The 16363-nt window shown below is 45.7% G+C and overlaps 1 protein-coding gene across 1 annotated transcript in view; it reads left to right on the top strand.

Annotated features, from left to right (window-relative positions):
- Positions 1–16363, top strand: part of UTP20 (UTP20 small subunit processome component) — a 966235-nt gene that overhangs the window by 817286 nt on the left and 132586 nt on the right. The window contains exon 52 of the mRNA XM_069229033.1: positions 11627–11706. Within this exon, the coding sequence (XP_069085134.1) occupies positions 11627–11706 (80 nt within the window). The remainder of the gene's footprint in view (positions 1–11626; positions 11707–16363) is intronic.

The following is a 16363-nucleotide window of genomic DNA, read 5'->3' as shown; positions in this document are numbered from 1 at the left end:
TGATGGATTAGCGCCACATATAAGTGTCACTGGTCTGCGCCAACGTTGGTTTCTTTCCATGCCTTAGAGTGTTGGCCCAAACTTCTGCTCCCATTTCGTCAGTTTTCAATGTTTTTTTACAAATCCAGTGTGCAAGAGAATAATTTCCCTACCTAATACTATAAGGTCCAAACCTTGACTTAACTGTTAAACAGATCTCAGAGCTGCATGAGGTATGCATTTGGTGTCAGGGTTCAGGGTTCAGGGAACAGTGCTAAGTCGTGCAATGGATGTGCTGTGAAGTGGAGCTGTACATTACGGAACATCAAAGTAAGTCACAGACCTCATGTAAGCCACTGTCCCACTCCAATTTGATGTCCCGGACCTGGCCCCTCTCTTGGACAGTTCCTAGAGGGATCCTCCTCATGGTCAAAATCATCAGGTAAGTCGAAGTTCAAATCATGGAGGAAACACAGTAAGATAATCGGACCCCATCCAAACACTCTCTTTCGAAAGATAAGGCTTGAGGGCACCAAAGTGCCAATCAGTCCTTTTTCTCATCCCTGATGAAGGAACAGATTCCTCAGTTGATCCTGATATGCCCATGTTCCACAATCACTGGCAACACAACAGGTTTAAGAGGCCTTTCAGGAGGCCATGCTGCATATTTTTGGCACTCTTCTGCCTCCCCCTGTCCACATCTTCAGGATCTGCAGGGGCTGCCGTATTTTTTACCAGAGCAAATCTGTCCTCTGCATTGTCTGAGACCCATCTCAGGTTCTGCCCTGACTCTGGCGCTGGTTTCCATTCGGGCTCAAATACTTGTACAGGCCCCTCTTTCATCATTGTGGATACAAACGTCAGTGGTGCCGAAGGGGGATTCAGTGCCAACTCTGATGAACCCCAACCAAATCCATCTCATTCCCGACTGAGGTTGTGGTTTGAATCCACTGTAGCACACCTGGTTCATGTGCTACCTCATTCTGACAATATACAGCCACTCCCAGGAGCAGTCCTCAGTTGCCTTTTTGATTCAGTTCGGACAAGAGTTTACCTCCTGTAGATGACAATGTTGCGAATAATTTACCCCAATATTATGATGGTGACAGTTTATAAATGGACCTGCAGAATGCCGGACAGCTTGATACTTCCCTTGATACAAGGTTGTTCTACCCCATTGTGCTCCAACAGACACAAGTGTTTCTTTTGCTGTGGAAATTTGACGTGCCGCTGAGGTCATCGACTTAAAACTCCTCGCAGAAGTCCTGCAGCCCTGAGCCTGCATCCTCTGCACACTTGCTTCCATTCTGTTAAGCCCTAATTGATAATCTGTTGGGCACCTGGTCTAAATTTTACACTTGCCTTCCAGTGGGCAAGCAGGTGGCCAGATGCCACAGACTGACACCAGTCAACCCTAAATTTCTGACACAGACTCCAACTCCTGAGTCTGGTGGTCCCCAGCTTCCAGGTAAACCCAAATTCATTCCCATGATCCATCTGGACAGGTAGACAAAGAGGATTGAGGCATTCAGAAAACAAATGTTTTATTCACCCAGCTTGACATTGAGGTCTGTGAGTGCATTTTGCCTGCTATCTACTCACTTTCAGCCTCTCCTGTGCCTCTCTGGTGTTTCCAAAAGTGATGGTTGGTAGTCGCCTCCCATGGGGGTTAGAGGTACCAGTTTTTCTTGTCTGAATGGCTGGCTGTTGAACGCGTGCTCGCCACAGTAAGTCGAGGACCACCTTGAGACGATGATGAACATCCCCTGACCGATGGATTCCTCGATCAACATGCCCAAGACACACTTGACACTTTTGCAGAGGCTTCCTTTCATATGAGTTTTCATGGTACAGTGCAGTACAAGGCCTTCCCTCTGTAACATGGAGTCCAGGGCATCTGGACTAATATCTCAATGTTTCATCATTGGCCCTGCCGAAAAAGTAGCCTTGACTCTTCCTGACCAATTGGTTTTCTTCATCCTCCTTGACAACTGTGCCAGGTGACATGTTCAGGCTCTGTAGTGGAGTCCAATGTCTTAGTGGGCCTAACATCAAGGAGACTGGTTGAATTCCACCAAGGTTTTGGAGGAGACTGCAAGAGATCTTCAGTCGTGTCTGCTCAATTGCAATTGAACCAGCGGCAGACCCCGCCCCCTGCCCCACCCAGAGCTGAGAGCTGAATGTGGTGACAGGTTTGTCGCTGTTGGGTTGATGAGGTAATCTGGGAGAGGTGGAGAGTGCAGGTCCCCAGTATCTGGCAGAAACCTTTCTCTACGTCAGTCTGTTGGATTTAAGAGCCATTCTCCTGGCATTGAATGCCTTCCTAACATCTGTAGAGGGGAGGTACAGGTTCTCATGGACAACACCACTGCCATATGGTACTGCAACAAGCCTTATCCTCAATACTGTGCCGAGAGGCTCTGTGTATCTGACATTGGCTAGGTCGTCAGGGCTTCTCCTTGATCATGAACCATTTGGTGGGATCTTTAAACACCAGAGCGGATGAGCTCAGACTATGGCATCTAGCGGATTACACATGGAGGTTGCACTTAGATGGCATAGTGCATCTTTCAACAGTGGAGAGAACCCTGGTTGGATGTTTTTGCCACCGTATCAGTGTCAAAACATTTGCACATTGGAGTTCCCAAAAAACTCTCTGGGAAGAACATTCCAGCACAGGACTTCTTTCCGCCTCTGCCTATTCTGCCCCAAATTCTGAAGGTCAGGAACGACTGGGTCCAAGTCACCCCAGTGGCTTCAGATTGGGTCAAGAAATTATGGTACCCAGAACACCTGGGTATCATTCTTTCAATCAGGCCACTGCTTCGGTAGGAACATCTATTGTGTCTACACAGCAGAGTTTACATAGCCTGTGCAGTGGTATTGTAGCTCCAGACAGAGAGGTAGTAGATACCAGCAGATTAAGCAGTCCTCATTCTCTTCATTATCAGTGGCAACTGCTACCAAGCAGTTTTAATTCCCCCTCCTATGATCATATGGGACTGATAGGGAGCAGAATCTTACTTTGCCTACCTGGCTGGCATGCTGTTACTTAGCAGGAGTGGGTCCTTCAGATGATTCATATTGGTTAGGCCATCCCCTTTTTGGCCACCCTTCCACATGTTGCATCAATTTGTGGCTAAACAGAGAGAGGCACGTGATGTTAATCTCGCCACTTATTGGCTTTCAAGGATAGAGTTTGAGGCCGATGTTGGATCTCATCCTTCTGAACAACTTCCTTAGGAAGGACAAATTCAAGAGGATGATGTTGACTAAGATCCTGGCAGCCTTGAATCCTGGTGATAGTGTCCTTGGACAGCAGACCACATACTTTCATGTGCCAATCCTGTAATCCCTCAGGCATTTCCTCCAGATTGTTGTGGGTTTGGAGTACCGCCAGTACACTATCATGCCCTTTAGCCTTACGTTGGTCCCCGGGGTGTTCTCAAAAGGAAGCCAGTGGTTGCGGTTCATCTTTGCAGTTGGGAATCCATGTATTTCTGTACCTTGATGTCGGTCTCTATCCACTTGAAAATCAGATTTTCATTACTGTCCTTCTTGGGTTTCTCCATCACCTGGCTAAAATCACATTTTCACCCTTGTAGGAAAATGCCACTGTTGGCATGGTCACCCCCCACTTTTTGCCTAGTGTTGATGCCAGCTTTGATTGCAAGTGTGCTGGGACCCTGCTAACCAGGCCCCAGCACCATTGTTCTTACCCTAAGAATGTACCTTTGTTTCCACAATTGGCAGAGCCCTGGCACACAATTATGTCCCTCGTAAAAGGTACCCCTGGGTACCAAGGGCCCTGTGGCCAGGGAAGGACCCTAAGGGATGCAGCATGTATTATGCCACCCTCTAGGAACCCTCACTCAGTACATGCACACTGCTTAGCAGCTTGTGTGTGCTAGTGGGGAGAAAAGACAAAGTTGACATGGCACTCCCCTCAGAGTGCCATGCCCACAAACCACTGCCTGTGGCATAGGTAAGTCACCCCTCTAGCAGGCCTTACAGCACTAAGGTAGGGTGCACTATACCACTGGCGAGGGCATAGCTACATGACCACTATGCCCCTACAGTGTCTAAGTCAATTCTTAGACATTGTAAGTGCAGGGTAGCTATACTGAGTATATGGTCTGGGAGTCTGTCATTACGAACTCCATAGCACCATAATGGCTACACTGAATACTGGGAAGTTTGGTATCAAACCTCTCAGCACAATAAACCCACACTGATGCCAGTGTGGGATTTATTGAAAAATGCACACACAGGTTATCTTAGAGATGCCCCCTGTATGTTAGTCCAACTGCTAGTGCAAGGCTGACCACTCTGTGCCAGCTTGACACTTCCAGATGAGTTTCTGACCACATGGGGTGAGTGCCTCGGTGGTCAGAAACAGAGCCTGTCCTGGGTGGAGGTGCTTCACACCTCCCCCTGCAGGAACTGTAACACCTGGTGGTGAGCCTCAAAGGCTCAAGCCTGGTGTTACAGTGCCCCAGGGCACTCCAGCTAGTGGAGATGCCCACCCCCGCACGAGCCCCCACTTTTGGCGGCAAGTCCAGAGGAATAATGAGAAAAACAAGGAGGAGTCACCCCCTCAGCAAGGACCACCCCTAAAGTGTCCAGAGCTCAAGTGACCCCCTCCTTGAGAAATCCTCTATCTTGCTTTGGAGGATTAGGACAAATAGGGTTAGGGATCTGCCCCCCTCCCCAGAGGAAGAGGGCACAAGGAGGGTGTAGCCACCCTCCGGGACAGTAGCCAATGACTGCAGCCCTCTGGCCCTGACACACCCCTGAATTTAGTATTTAGGGGCGACCCTGAACCCAGCTCTTCAGTTTCTTGACAACCTCAAGAAAGGAGGAGGACTGCTGAGCTGGAAACCTCACAGAGAAGAGAAGGAAACAACTGTTGACTTGGCCCCAGCCCTACCGGCCAGTCTCCTACTTCGAAAAGCTGCAAGAAAAGAAGAAACTCCTGTGGACAGCAGACCTGCCCAAAAAGAAGATCAAGAAACCAACTTTAAAGGGACTCTCACCTCAGTCCAGAAGCGTGAGTCTAGCTACTCTGCACCCAACGCCCTCGGCCCATGTTCAGAGAAATCAACTATCCAGAGAGGACCCCAGGTGACTCTTGACGACGTGTCCACCCCGGGCTTACCACTCTGCACCCCTGTGATGATGCCTGCAGAGGTAATCCCGAGGACCCCCCTGACCGCGGCTGCCTGGGACGAAGATATCCGATGCCTGCAGAAGCACTGCACCCGCAGCCCCCAGGCCCAAGAGAAACCGACCACCGGTGCAGCAATGACCAGCAGGCAGCCCTCACCCTTGCCCAGTCGGTGGCTTGCCCGCGAGTCCCCCCTATGCCCTGCCTGCAGCGCCTAAGTGACCCCGGGTCCCTCTTAGAATTCTATTGAGAACCCAACGCCCTGTTTGCACACTGCACCCGGCCATCCCTATGCCGCTGAGGGTGTGGGTTTTGTGCCTACTTGGGGCCCCTCCAGTACTCCTCCAAACCCCTCTGGTCTGCCCTCTGATAACGCGGGTACTTACCTGCAAGCAGACTGGAACAGGTGTACCCCCTGTCTCCATAGGCGCCCACGTTATTTTGGCTCCTTTTTTACCTCATCACCTGACCAGCCCTGTATTGCTGGGGCTGGGTGTTTAGGGTTACCTTGAACCGCCAACAGTGGGTTACTTATGCCCCGGAGACTGAACCCGTAAATGTGGTACTTACCTCAAGAACTGTACTTTACTTACCTCCCCCAGGAACTGTTTAAAATAGCTTTTTACCATTTTAAAGAAAACTGTGTACAATATTGATTCTATTCAAAGTCCTAACTATTACCATGCAAAATACCTTTCGTTTGATGTACTTACCTGCTAAATGAATCTTGTGGTTCTAGAAATAAATTAACAAAAGAATATGTTTCATTATAAAAACCTATTGGCCTGGAGTTTAGTCATTGAGTGTGTGTTTTCTCTTATTGCTTGTGTGTGTAAAACAAATGCTTAACCCTACCCTCTGATAAGCCTAACTGCTCAACCACACTACCACAAATAGAGCTTTAGTATTATCTGTTATTGCCTCTGTCAAGCCTCTTGGGGAACCCCTGGACTCTGTGCACACTATATCTCATTTTGATATAGTATGTACAGAGCCAGCTTCCTGAAAGCCTTTGCAGACAATTCCATTTACATTGCTCTTTCCTGGATGCTGTGACTTTTGAAGACATTTCCTCCTGCACATGCCTGGGGTGCCATTCAGAAATTTCACACTCATGCATTTGTTCTAGACTGGATGGTTCTGCAATTTCTTGGTAGATGGAAATGGCTCCTTGGCATAACCTTTTGCCTTTGCTGATGCTAAGCTATGATTTGAAAGTGTGCTGGGACCCTGCTAACCATGTCCCAGCACCAGTGTTATTTCCCTAAACTGTACCTTTGTCTCCACAATTGGCACAACCCTGGCACTCAGGTAAGTCCCTTGTAACTGGTACCAAGGGCCCTGATGCCAGGGAAGGTCTCTAAGGGCTGCAGCATGTCTTTTGGCACCCTTGGGACACCTCACTCAGCACATGCACACTGCCTCACAGCTTGTGTGGGCTGGTGGGTTAGAAAATGACTAAGTCGACATTGCACTCCCCTCAGAGTGCCATGCCAACCTCACACTGCCTGTGGCATAGGTAAGTCACCCCTCCAGCAGGCCTTACAGCCCTAATGCAGGGTACACTATACCACAGGTGAGGGCATATGTGCAGGAGCACTATGCCCCTACAGTGTCTAAGCAAAACCTTAGACATTGTAAGTGCAGGGTAGCCATAAGAGTATATGGTCTGGGAGTATGTCAAACACGAACTCCACAGTTCCATAATGGCCACACTGAAAACTGGGAAGTTTGGTATCAAACTTTTCAGCACAATAAATACACACTGATGCCAGTGTGCAATTTATTGTAACATACACCCAGAGGGCATCTTAGAGATGCCCCCTGAATACCAATTCAACTTCTAGTGTAGGCTGACCAGTTTCTGCCAGCCTACCACACACCAGACATATTGCTTGCCACATGGGGAGAGTGCCTTTGTCACTCTGTGGCCAGGAACAAAGCCTGTACTGGGTGGAGCTGGTTCTTACCTCCCCCTGCAGGGACTGTAACACCTGGCGGTGAGCCTCAAAGGCTCACCCCTTTTGTTACAGCGCCCCAGGGCATCCCAGCTATTGGAGATGCCCGCCCCTCTGGCCACTGCCCCCATTTTTGGCGGCAAGGCTGGAGGAGATAATGAGAAAAACAAGGAGTCACCCACCAGTCAGGACAGCCCCTAATGTGTCCTGAGCTGAGGTGACCCCTGCCTTGAGAAATCCTCCATCTTGAGTTTGGAGGATTCCCCCAATAGGATTAGGGATGTGCCCCCCCTCCCCCACAGGGAGGAGGCACAAACAGGGTGTAGCCACCCTCAAGGACAGTAGCCATTGGCTACTGCCCTCCCTGACCTAAACGCACCCCTAAATTCAGTATTTAGGGGCTCCCCAGAACCTAGGAAACTAGAATCCTGCAACCTGAATAAACAAGGACTGCTGACCTACAAGCCTGCAGAGAAGGAGGAAGACGACAACTGCTTTGGCCCCAGCACTACCGGCCTGTCTCCAACTTCGAAAACCTGCTCCAGCAACGCATCCGACAGGGACCAGCGACCTCTGAAGCCTCAGAGGACTGCCCTGGACTAAAGGACCAATAAACTCCCGTGAACAGGGGCCCTGTTCAAAACCAGCTACTTCTTTGCAACAAAAAAGCAACTTTCAAAGACTGCACGGTTCCTGCCGGAAGCGTGAGACTTCACACTCTGCACCCGACGCCCCCAGCTCGAGATCCAGAGAACAAACACCTCAGGGAGGACTCCCCTGTGACTGCGAGCCCGTGAGTAACCAAAGACTACCCTCCTGAGCCCCCACAGCGACGCCTGCAGAGAGAATCCAGAGGTTCTCCCTGACCGCGACTGCCTGTAACAAGGGACCCGACACCTGGAACCAACACTGCACCCGCAGCCCCCAGGACCTGAAGGAACCGAACCTCAGCGCAGGAGTGACCCCCAGGCAACCCTCTACCTTGCCCAGGTGGTGGCTGTCCCGAGAAGCCCCCCCTGTGCCTGCCTGCACAGCTAGAGTGACCCCCGGGTCCCTCCATTGTTTCCTACCTGAAACCTGATGCCTGCTTTGCACACTGCACCCGGCCGCGCCTGTGCCGCTGAGGGTGTGTTGTGTGCCTACTTGTCCCCCCCCCAGTGCTCTACAAACCCCCCTGGTCTGCCCCTGAGGACGCAGGTACTTACCTGCTGGCAGACTGGAACCGGAGCACCCCTATGTGTTTTGGGCACCTCTTTGACCTCTACACCTGACCGGCCCTGAGCTGCTGGTGTGGTAACTTTGGGGTTGCCTTGAACCCCCAACGGTGGGCTGCCTATGCCCCAGGACTGAGACTTGTTAGTGTTTTACTTACCTCCTAATCTAACCTTTACTTACCTCCCCCAGGAACTGTTGATTTTTGCATTGTGTCCACTTTGAAAATAGCTTATTGCCATTTTTATAAAGACTGTATGTGATATTACTTTTATTCAAAGTTCCTAAAGTATCTAAGGGAAGTACCTTACATTTAAAGTGTTTAATGTAAATCTTGAACCTGTGGTTCTTAAATTAAGAAAAGATTTTTCTATATAAAAACCTATTGGCCTGGAGTAAGTCTTTGAGTGTGTGTTCCTCATTTATTGCCTGTGTGTGTACAACAATTGCTTAACACTACCCTCTGATAAGCCTACTGCTCGACCACACTACCACAAAAATAGAGCATTAGAATTATCTACTTTTGCCACCATCTTACCTCTAAGGGGAACCCTTGGACTCTGTGCACACTATTTCTTACTTTGAAACAATATATACAGAGCCAACGTCCTACACTCGCTCTCCTGACCTGGTACCTCATGCTGATTGTCAGTTGCAGGCCTCCGGTGGATTCTTTGTCGTTAATGGGTCCTATACTAGGGGTGCCTCTCATCCTTTTATTGGATTCATGCCTTCTAGAGGACAGCATAAGCTTCCTGAGAAGTAACAAGTAAAACAGATGCACAGGGAAGCTGAGCAGTTTCGCTTTGCTTTATTTTCTAACAATGCAACTTAAGTAGTGCAATTTGCAATGTTCCTCAAGCTCCCAAATAGTTTGCCTGCTATGGCTCCCTAGCTTTCTCGTGGCCTTTCATCTGTGTCCCCTCAAGGTAACTGAACGTCACGTGTTGACCAAAAGCCAGGATCCTACTGAATCGGTTCAGGATCTCCAAAAACCCTGACAGCCCTGCCCACAGCTTAGGAACACAGACACCAGTGGGTATTCCATAGCTGGTGACAGATTTTGGGGTCGGATGGGGGAGGGAAGGAGTGCGGGGAGGAGGAGGAGAATGCGTTGGTGAAGAAGGTCCAGCTGTGATGCATATTGTGAAAACCAGAAGCGTAATGCCTTAAACTGATACTGTACTGTGACCTTGTCTACGAGAGACAGGAAAATATCCTGAAGTACAAGGGCAGTATATATGTATATATATCATCGAGCCCAGACCAGGTACAAAATTTAGATTATTTACAGCACTGAGATAACAGGAGATGTATGTTCTGGTTAAGTGTGACGGTAAGTGCAGGCATGGCAGTGCAATTATGCAGGCCATCCAAAAATAATCTTGCTAACTGTGGACACTTCCAGGAGATTGGTTCTAATTCTAAAATCGGGTACAGCATCGAGCACATTTAAAAGACAGGTGCAACACTAAGATCATGAACCATACAAAAATAGATCAGTAACATTAGCTGAAGCTAAGAACTTGGTTGCTGACTTTAGACGAGTATGAAATCTTCAGGTAGCAAGTCTTAATATTGGTTGGCCTGCTTAGCCACTAATCTTTCTGAAGTGGGTACAATGAATGCCTCTGTGTTAGATAAGATAAAGTAAGATCTGTTATTTGCAGTGACACAATGCTACACATCTGTTTTGTGTGTCTTAACAACTTGATGCAGTCGTTTTTGGTTCCCATGAGTTCATATAAGCAAGATTTTTCTTTCAAGTCTCCCCAAACTGGCATCCTTGGTTGTGGTATTTTATTCATCTCACCCACCTTCTGCTCTGCGGAGGTGGGCGGGCCAACAAATTGACAGAGAGCGCTGAGCCAAGAGTCGGCTATGTCTCTTAGAGCATCTGTATGAACGAGTCTTAAAACATTTTTGGCATGTAGATCAGGCACCAATTATCATGTTGGAATATAATACAGTGTCTTTAAACATTTTTGAAAAGTGTTTTTTAACACGCAAATGCGTTTCATGTCAGCACATTTGTTGTATTACTACGTAGAGAGAATTTATTAAAGGTGAGATGAGAAATATTTCAGCCCCCTTCCTGATGACGATGCTATCAGTGAACTAAGAGGCAAGTCAATCGTGTGTGGGCTAGATTTATATGATTCATGGAGCAAAAGTTTAGACTAGTAAATCAAACGAGTAATTTTTGGTACAGCACACATGCTGAACTCACATATTTGAAGGTGCTCTCATATGTGATAATGAAGAAAAAGGAGGATCAGTGAAATAAAATATTTTCTTAGGATCAAACAATTCCAAACCAATGTATGGGTCAATAGCTTTACAGTAAAGTCAAGTAGATTATTCAAGTTACTATACCTGCAGGTCTGGTAACATTCTTAAGATTTTTCAAGGCTTGATCATGCTTCAGTGGGAGCCTAATATAGTACTTTTGATGTGTTCCCTGTTTGAGGTTGCACACAGTTGAGCATTTTGGTCTTCACGACCATTTTTCTAAGAAGTATACCACCCCGGTGGATTGTGCTCTGCATTAAGATCTACTATGCATTGACAAAGAAACTGCCTCCAAAAGGACTGCAAGTCCATTCAATCAGACCCAGAACTGTTACCACTGTGTTATCACACGGAGTCCTGGTCCTAGATATCTGCCAGGCAGCTACATGGGCGTCCCTTTGTACTTTCACAAAGCACTATTGTCTGGTGGACAGTCATGTCCCCTGTGGAGGGCATTTTGTTCACTTGGTTTTGCAGGACTTTCTGGTTTGAGTCTATCCATAGCTGTCCTCCCATTAGGTACTGCTTTGGTATATATTCAAAAGGTGAGGAATCTGTGGCTGTGCTTATCTTCTGTAATGTTCTTTTTGGAAGAGACTATCTAGCTGCAGATTCCTCACCAACACTCATCCTCCCCATTCGGTGTTTGGACTCTAGCCAATAAATAGATCTCAAATCTAAGAATCTGCACACTGTCTACCAATTCGTTTTTGAAGTTTCACAGCTGGGGGCGCAAACTATCTTGAAAGCAACTGGCATCAGCATACAGGAGTGGCCCCTTTTTAGGCCCCACATGTCATTTCTGGAGCAGAGTGGCGTCAGTGTGGAGCCGGCACACAGAAGCATTGCTGAAAAGTTTCCTGACCCAGTCTGCCGCTTGTGGGCTATTCGAAAGGTGGGGAATCTGCAGCTAGTTAGTCTATACCAGAAAAAGCATTACAGAAGGTAAGTAAATGATTCTCCTTGAAGTTTATTAACTGAGGGGATGAGAATAACACAATCACTATTAACATTGCAGATTTTCCTGAAATACCTTCTTGACTACCCCCTTGGTGCGCAGCTCAAAGGCAACCTGGAATTCATCATTGCCCAACTTAAGTAAGCCTTTTTAGTTAATTATCCCTGTTTAACAGTTTTCCGTTGAGTCTAAATTACTGTCTTTTTGAGAAGGTTTGAAAGGAGTTGTCTTGATCTTTTTATATCATGGTCCAGTTTAGTTATATTAATCATTAAAATTTGGACATGAGATGCAAATCATAAGCGGGAAAACTGCCTCCGCAATGCTCCACACTGAACTAAAATGAAGGGGAATATAGGGGCAGGAAGAGTTTTGCCACATGGACAATTACTCTACCTGGTCGAATAGCCATGCTAAAATAAGATCCTTGACCATTTCTTTGTGTTTTTCTCAACCAGTGTGCTGGCCCAAAACATTATGTAAAACGTTTGGGGTTTTGTGTTTCGTACATACAGATTGGCTGAAATGCTGATTCACAGATTATTTATGGAACATGTCCAATCCAAGTAATATATAATTCCCACATGTTAAGCAGTGGCCTTAATGTAACCTGGTAAATGATGCTAGTTTAGGACTGTGATGTAAGTTAAAAAGAGAGATGAGCACTCTCAGCTATGATACTTATTTATTTCTCATTGGGCGGGGAGTGTTAAATGATTGCTTTAATCACTGCAACTGATAAACCAATTATGCATTCAAGCAGGGCAATACCCATTATGACTTGACACATTATTGCTATGGTGTCAGCACTGTCCCACTAGTAATAAAATATACTGAAACACATTTATAGCGGTATTGAGGACTGACATGTCAATATAATGTGCTTTTAATGCTTAATGATGAGTCTGTGTATTTAAGTACCTGACTTGCAAGTGATGAACATAATGATACTAAGAGGAATGAAATGCCTTTTTTCTGTATGGTCACCCCCAAAGTTTTGGACTAATACTGCTGTTTTTTCGACTCTGAGGGTGCACTGAGGCCTGCTAACCAGATCTCAGTGCCTGTGACCTGACCTTAACCTGCATTTGTTTGATTGGCTTATACCCAGTTGACATAGGCTAGCTTACTTCTAAGTCCCTAGCATATGGTACCTAAGAATGAAGGATCACCCCAGGGACTGCTTCACTCTGTGTGTGACCGAAGTACAACATGGCTCTTAGTCTGCCACTGCAGATTGGAAGGACAGTTTTGAACTGTTAATTCAACTTTGCCATTTAAACTGATGGCAAAGCCAAGTCTTGTAATGTTAACGCATCTTATAAAAAGCATGTACACCAGTCAGTTTTTTGGCGCTGGAATGGAGCAGTGAGGTGAAAATACTGTTGGCGAAGATTTAATTGTATACTTGACTGCATAACCAGGTTTTTAGCAGTTTTCTGATTTTTTTGTAACGTGGCTGATCTGATCTCTGGGCATAGTGATTGGCCCTGGCTGTAAGTGAATGGGTGCAGACAAGCTTACCTTTGACACCTCAGCATCACATCTACGCTACTTCGGTCATTTGTGGCCAAGAACTCTAGTAGCTCCACCCACACAATTGCAAGACAGTTGTAATAAATAAGTAATCCAGTTGTTTGAGAAGTAGGTTCTTTATTTGAAGTACCTTATCCACGACACAGCAAGACAGCCTCCCATCAACAACTCTACTCCACTCTCAGAATCCTCTCTCCCCAACACTCTGATCTGACATCAGATATGATATCAGTCCCATGCACAGTATTCCTTTCAGTCCTCAAACTACCACACACCTTCCCCCTAAAGAAAACTGAATAAGAAAACAAAGAAATTACTACATATGACCAGACATAACAAAAGAAAATATAATAATAAGCATAGAAACCTCAATGTAAGCTACAATTTAAACTCATGAACATTTCTTTGAAACTACCACACGATTGAGATTCCATACTCTCCCATCTTTGATTTTCACAGCATTCCTAAACAACTTTATAACTTCAAATGTACCCAAAAATTTGCTTCCACTTTTACACAGCACAGTTTGTTTAACCAAAATTTCATCCCCCACTATCACATCAATTACACATGTGTTCTTCTTATTATCAAAGTATTCTTTTCTTCTTTGAACACATTTCTGTTCCTGCTCATCCTTCTCTCTCATGTCACTCCAGGATACTCCATCATTTTTTCCCCAACTTGGTGCTAATAATGTGTTAGCTTTCCGTCCTCTAAACAGTTCAAAAGGAACTTTACCTGTGGTAGTGTGGGGAGATACCCTATACGCATGTAAAAAAATTGTAAGACCTTCCTTCCAATTCCTATTTTCAGCAACCTCCAACTGTATGCACTCCTTCACACATTTGTTAAACCTCTCCACTGTGTCATTTCCATGAGGATGATATAAAGAACACTTCTTGTGCTCAATTCCCCTTTCCTTAAGATAATTTTCCATTTCTCTTGACACAAATTGAGGACCATTGTCAGTCACAGTGGCATTAGGATACCATTCACAACCAAAGATCTCACTCAAAAAGTCTAATATTTTCTGGGTCTCCATACTGTTACTGACACACACTTCAGCCCACATAGAAAATTGATCTATCAACACTAGAATATAACTACACCCACCTCTCGTATGAATGGGTCCAACCACATCTACCGCTATAATATCCCAAGGTTTGTGTGACACTTCTCTAATACCCATAGGAGGTACTCTGACTTTGTATACCTTGTCAATGTTGCAACAATCAACACAGTCTCTGATTTTCCTTTCAATCATGATGTCCATCCCTGGCCACCAATAATTGAGGTGAATCCTCGCTTTCGTTTTGCTCATTCCTTGGTGTCCTTCATGTCCCAACTGCATTATTCTCTCCCTCAAAATTGCTGGAATCACCAATCTTGAGCCACGCAACAGCACTCCTCCCTCAACCGAAAGTTCTTCTTTTATTTTCTAATAACTTTGTAACTCCCCCTTACGCTTTACATTCATGCTCCAACCATCACACAGACTACAGCACACGCTCTGTAACACAGAATCCTCTTCAGTCGCTTTCACCCACTCCTCTCGTCCTACAATTCCTTCAGTTATACTACATACGCTCACAACATCATCCAGAACTTTTCCCTCACTCTTCTGTTTCTGTACTGAGTCTTGACAATCAGCCATCCTGTTAGTCAAACCCGGAACATAACACACTTTGAAAGCAAAATCTTGCAAACCAACAACCCACCTACTAATCCTGCTGGAAATAGTGTCAAGACCCTTGTTCGTGAACACTTCCACTAGAGGTTTATGATCGGTAAATATTTGAAAGTTCTTTCCCCATACAAATTTTTTTAGTTTGTTAATTGCCCAATGAACACTCAAAGCTTCCTTCTCAATCGTGGAGTAGTTGATTTCCGCTCCTTATAATGTTCTTGAACAATATACAATGGGTTTGAGTACACCCTCTTCTGTTTCCTGCAATAGAACAGCACCAAGGCCACCACAGGTAAGACATACTTTTGTTGTTTGTAATGCAGTTAACAAATTATTGCTGATTTTTCTTATCCAAAACGCGCACACGAATATGTGATGAGGCTTGGTTTGCTCCGCGCACAATGCTAAATATAGATTCCCTTTCCTCTTTAGTGAGACGCCGGAAATTGGCAGAGTCGATGCGCAATCTTGTTTATTTACTTTGTACTTCACGCTGTGTCTTCATTTGCTTTCCGCACAACGCTAAATATAGATTTCTTTTCAGCTTTAACAAGACACCGAAATTTGGTAGAACGGGCGCGCAATCCTATTTGTTTACTTAGTGCTTCACCCTGCTGCCGCGCGTGTTGGGAGAAAGAATGCCCGCGTGATGCTGCACACGTTTGGAATGTTAATTTCAAAAGTACACAGTACAGTTTAGGATTGTTCCTCAAAAAACATGTAAGTGGAAAAAAAAAAAAAATGTTTACTTGGATGCCAAACGGAAACCAGGAAATAGATGTCAATTGTAGAGCTCACCACTATGACAGCAACCAGAATACAATTTGTAGAATGAAAAACGAGGAAGCCATATAATGTAGTTGAAGTAGGATTTGTAGAGAAGGGTCCTCTTCAATCCTGGTGTTAAGGTACTCCAATACAGGCCACCTTTGTCGCCAAATGTAATAAAGAAGTAATCCAGTTGTTTGAGAAGTAGGTTCTTTATTTGAAGTACCTTATCCACGAAACAGCAAGTCAGCCTCCCATCAACAGCTCTACTCCACTCTCAGAATCCTCTCACCCCAACACTCTGATCTGACATCAGATATGACATCAGTCCCATGCACAGAATTCCTTTCAGTCCTCACACTACCACAACAGTTTCCTGATTGGCTTCCCTGGCCATACCTCCCCCTCCCATCTAAGTAGCTTTCAGATTTGTTCCCCTCAGGGGCTAGTACAAACAACTTTAGAACACACAGACAGTTTTAAAACAACATAAAACGGGTTTTAAAAAAGCTTCTAAAGTGCATATGCTATCAAGGCTGTTAGATGCAAAATAAAGCATTAACAATGTAAGCAACTTTCACCTGACTTGTGTCCACTGCGTATCCACACTGCTTTGATAATTTGTCGCTGAGACCTCTAGTTGTTCCGCCCACACAATCGCATGACAGTGTCCTCCTGGTTCCCCCTAGACACCAAGTAGCTTTCTGATTGGATCCCCCCCCCAGGTGCTAGTACAAACATATTTAGAATACATGGACAGTTTTAAAATAACTGCAAACGGGTTTTCAGAAAGCTTCTAAAGTTCA

Source organism: Pleurodeles waltl, chromosome 4_1 (assembly GCF_031143425.1).
Source record: "Pleurodeles waltl isolate 20211129_DDA chromosome 4_1, aPleWal1.hap1.20221129, whole genome shotgun sequence".
NCBI classification, from domain to species: domain Eukaryota; kingdom Metazoa; phylum Chordata; class Amphibia; order Caudata; family Salamandridae; genus Pleurodeles; species Pleurodeles waltl.
Note: the sequence above shows the minus strand (reverse complement) of the source record. Positions and strands in the feature narration are given on the sequence as shown.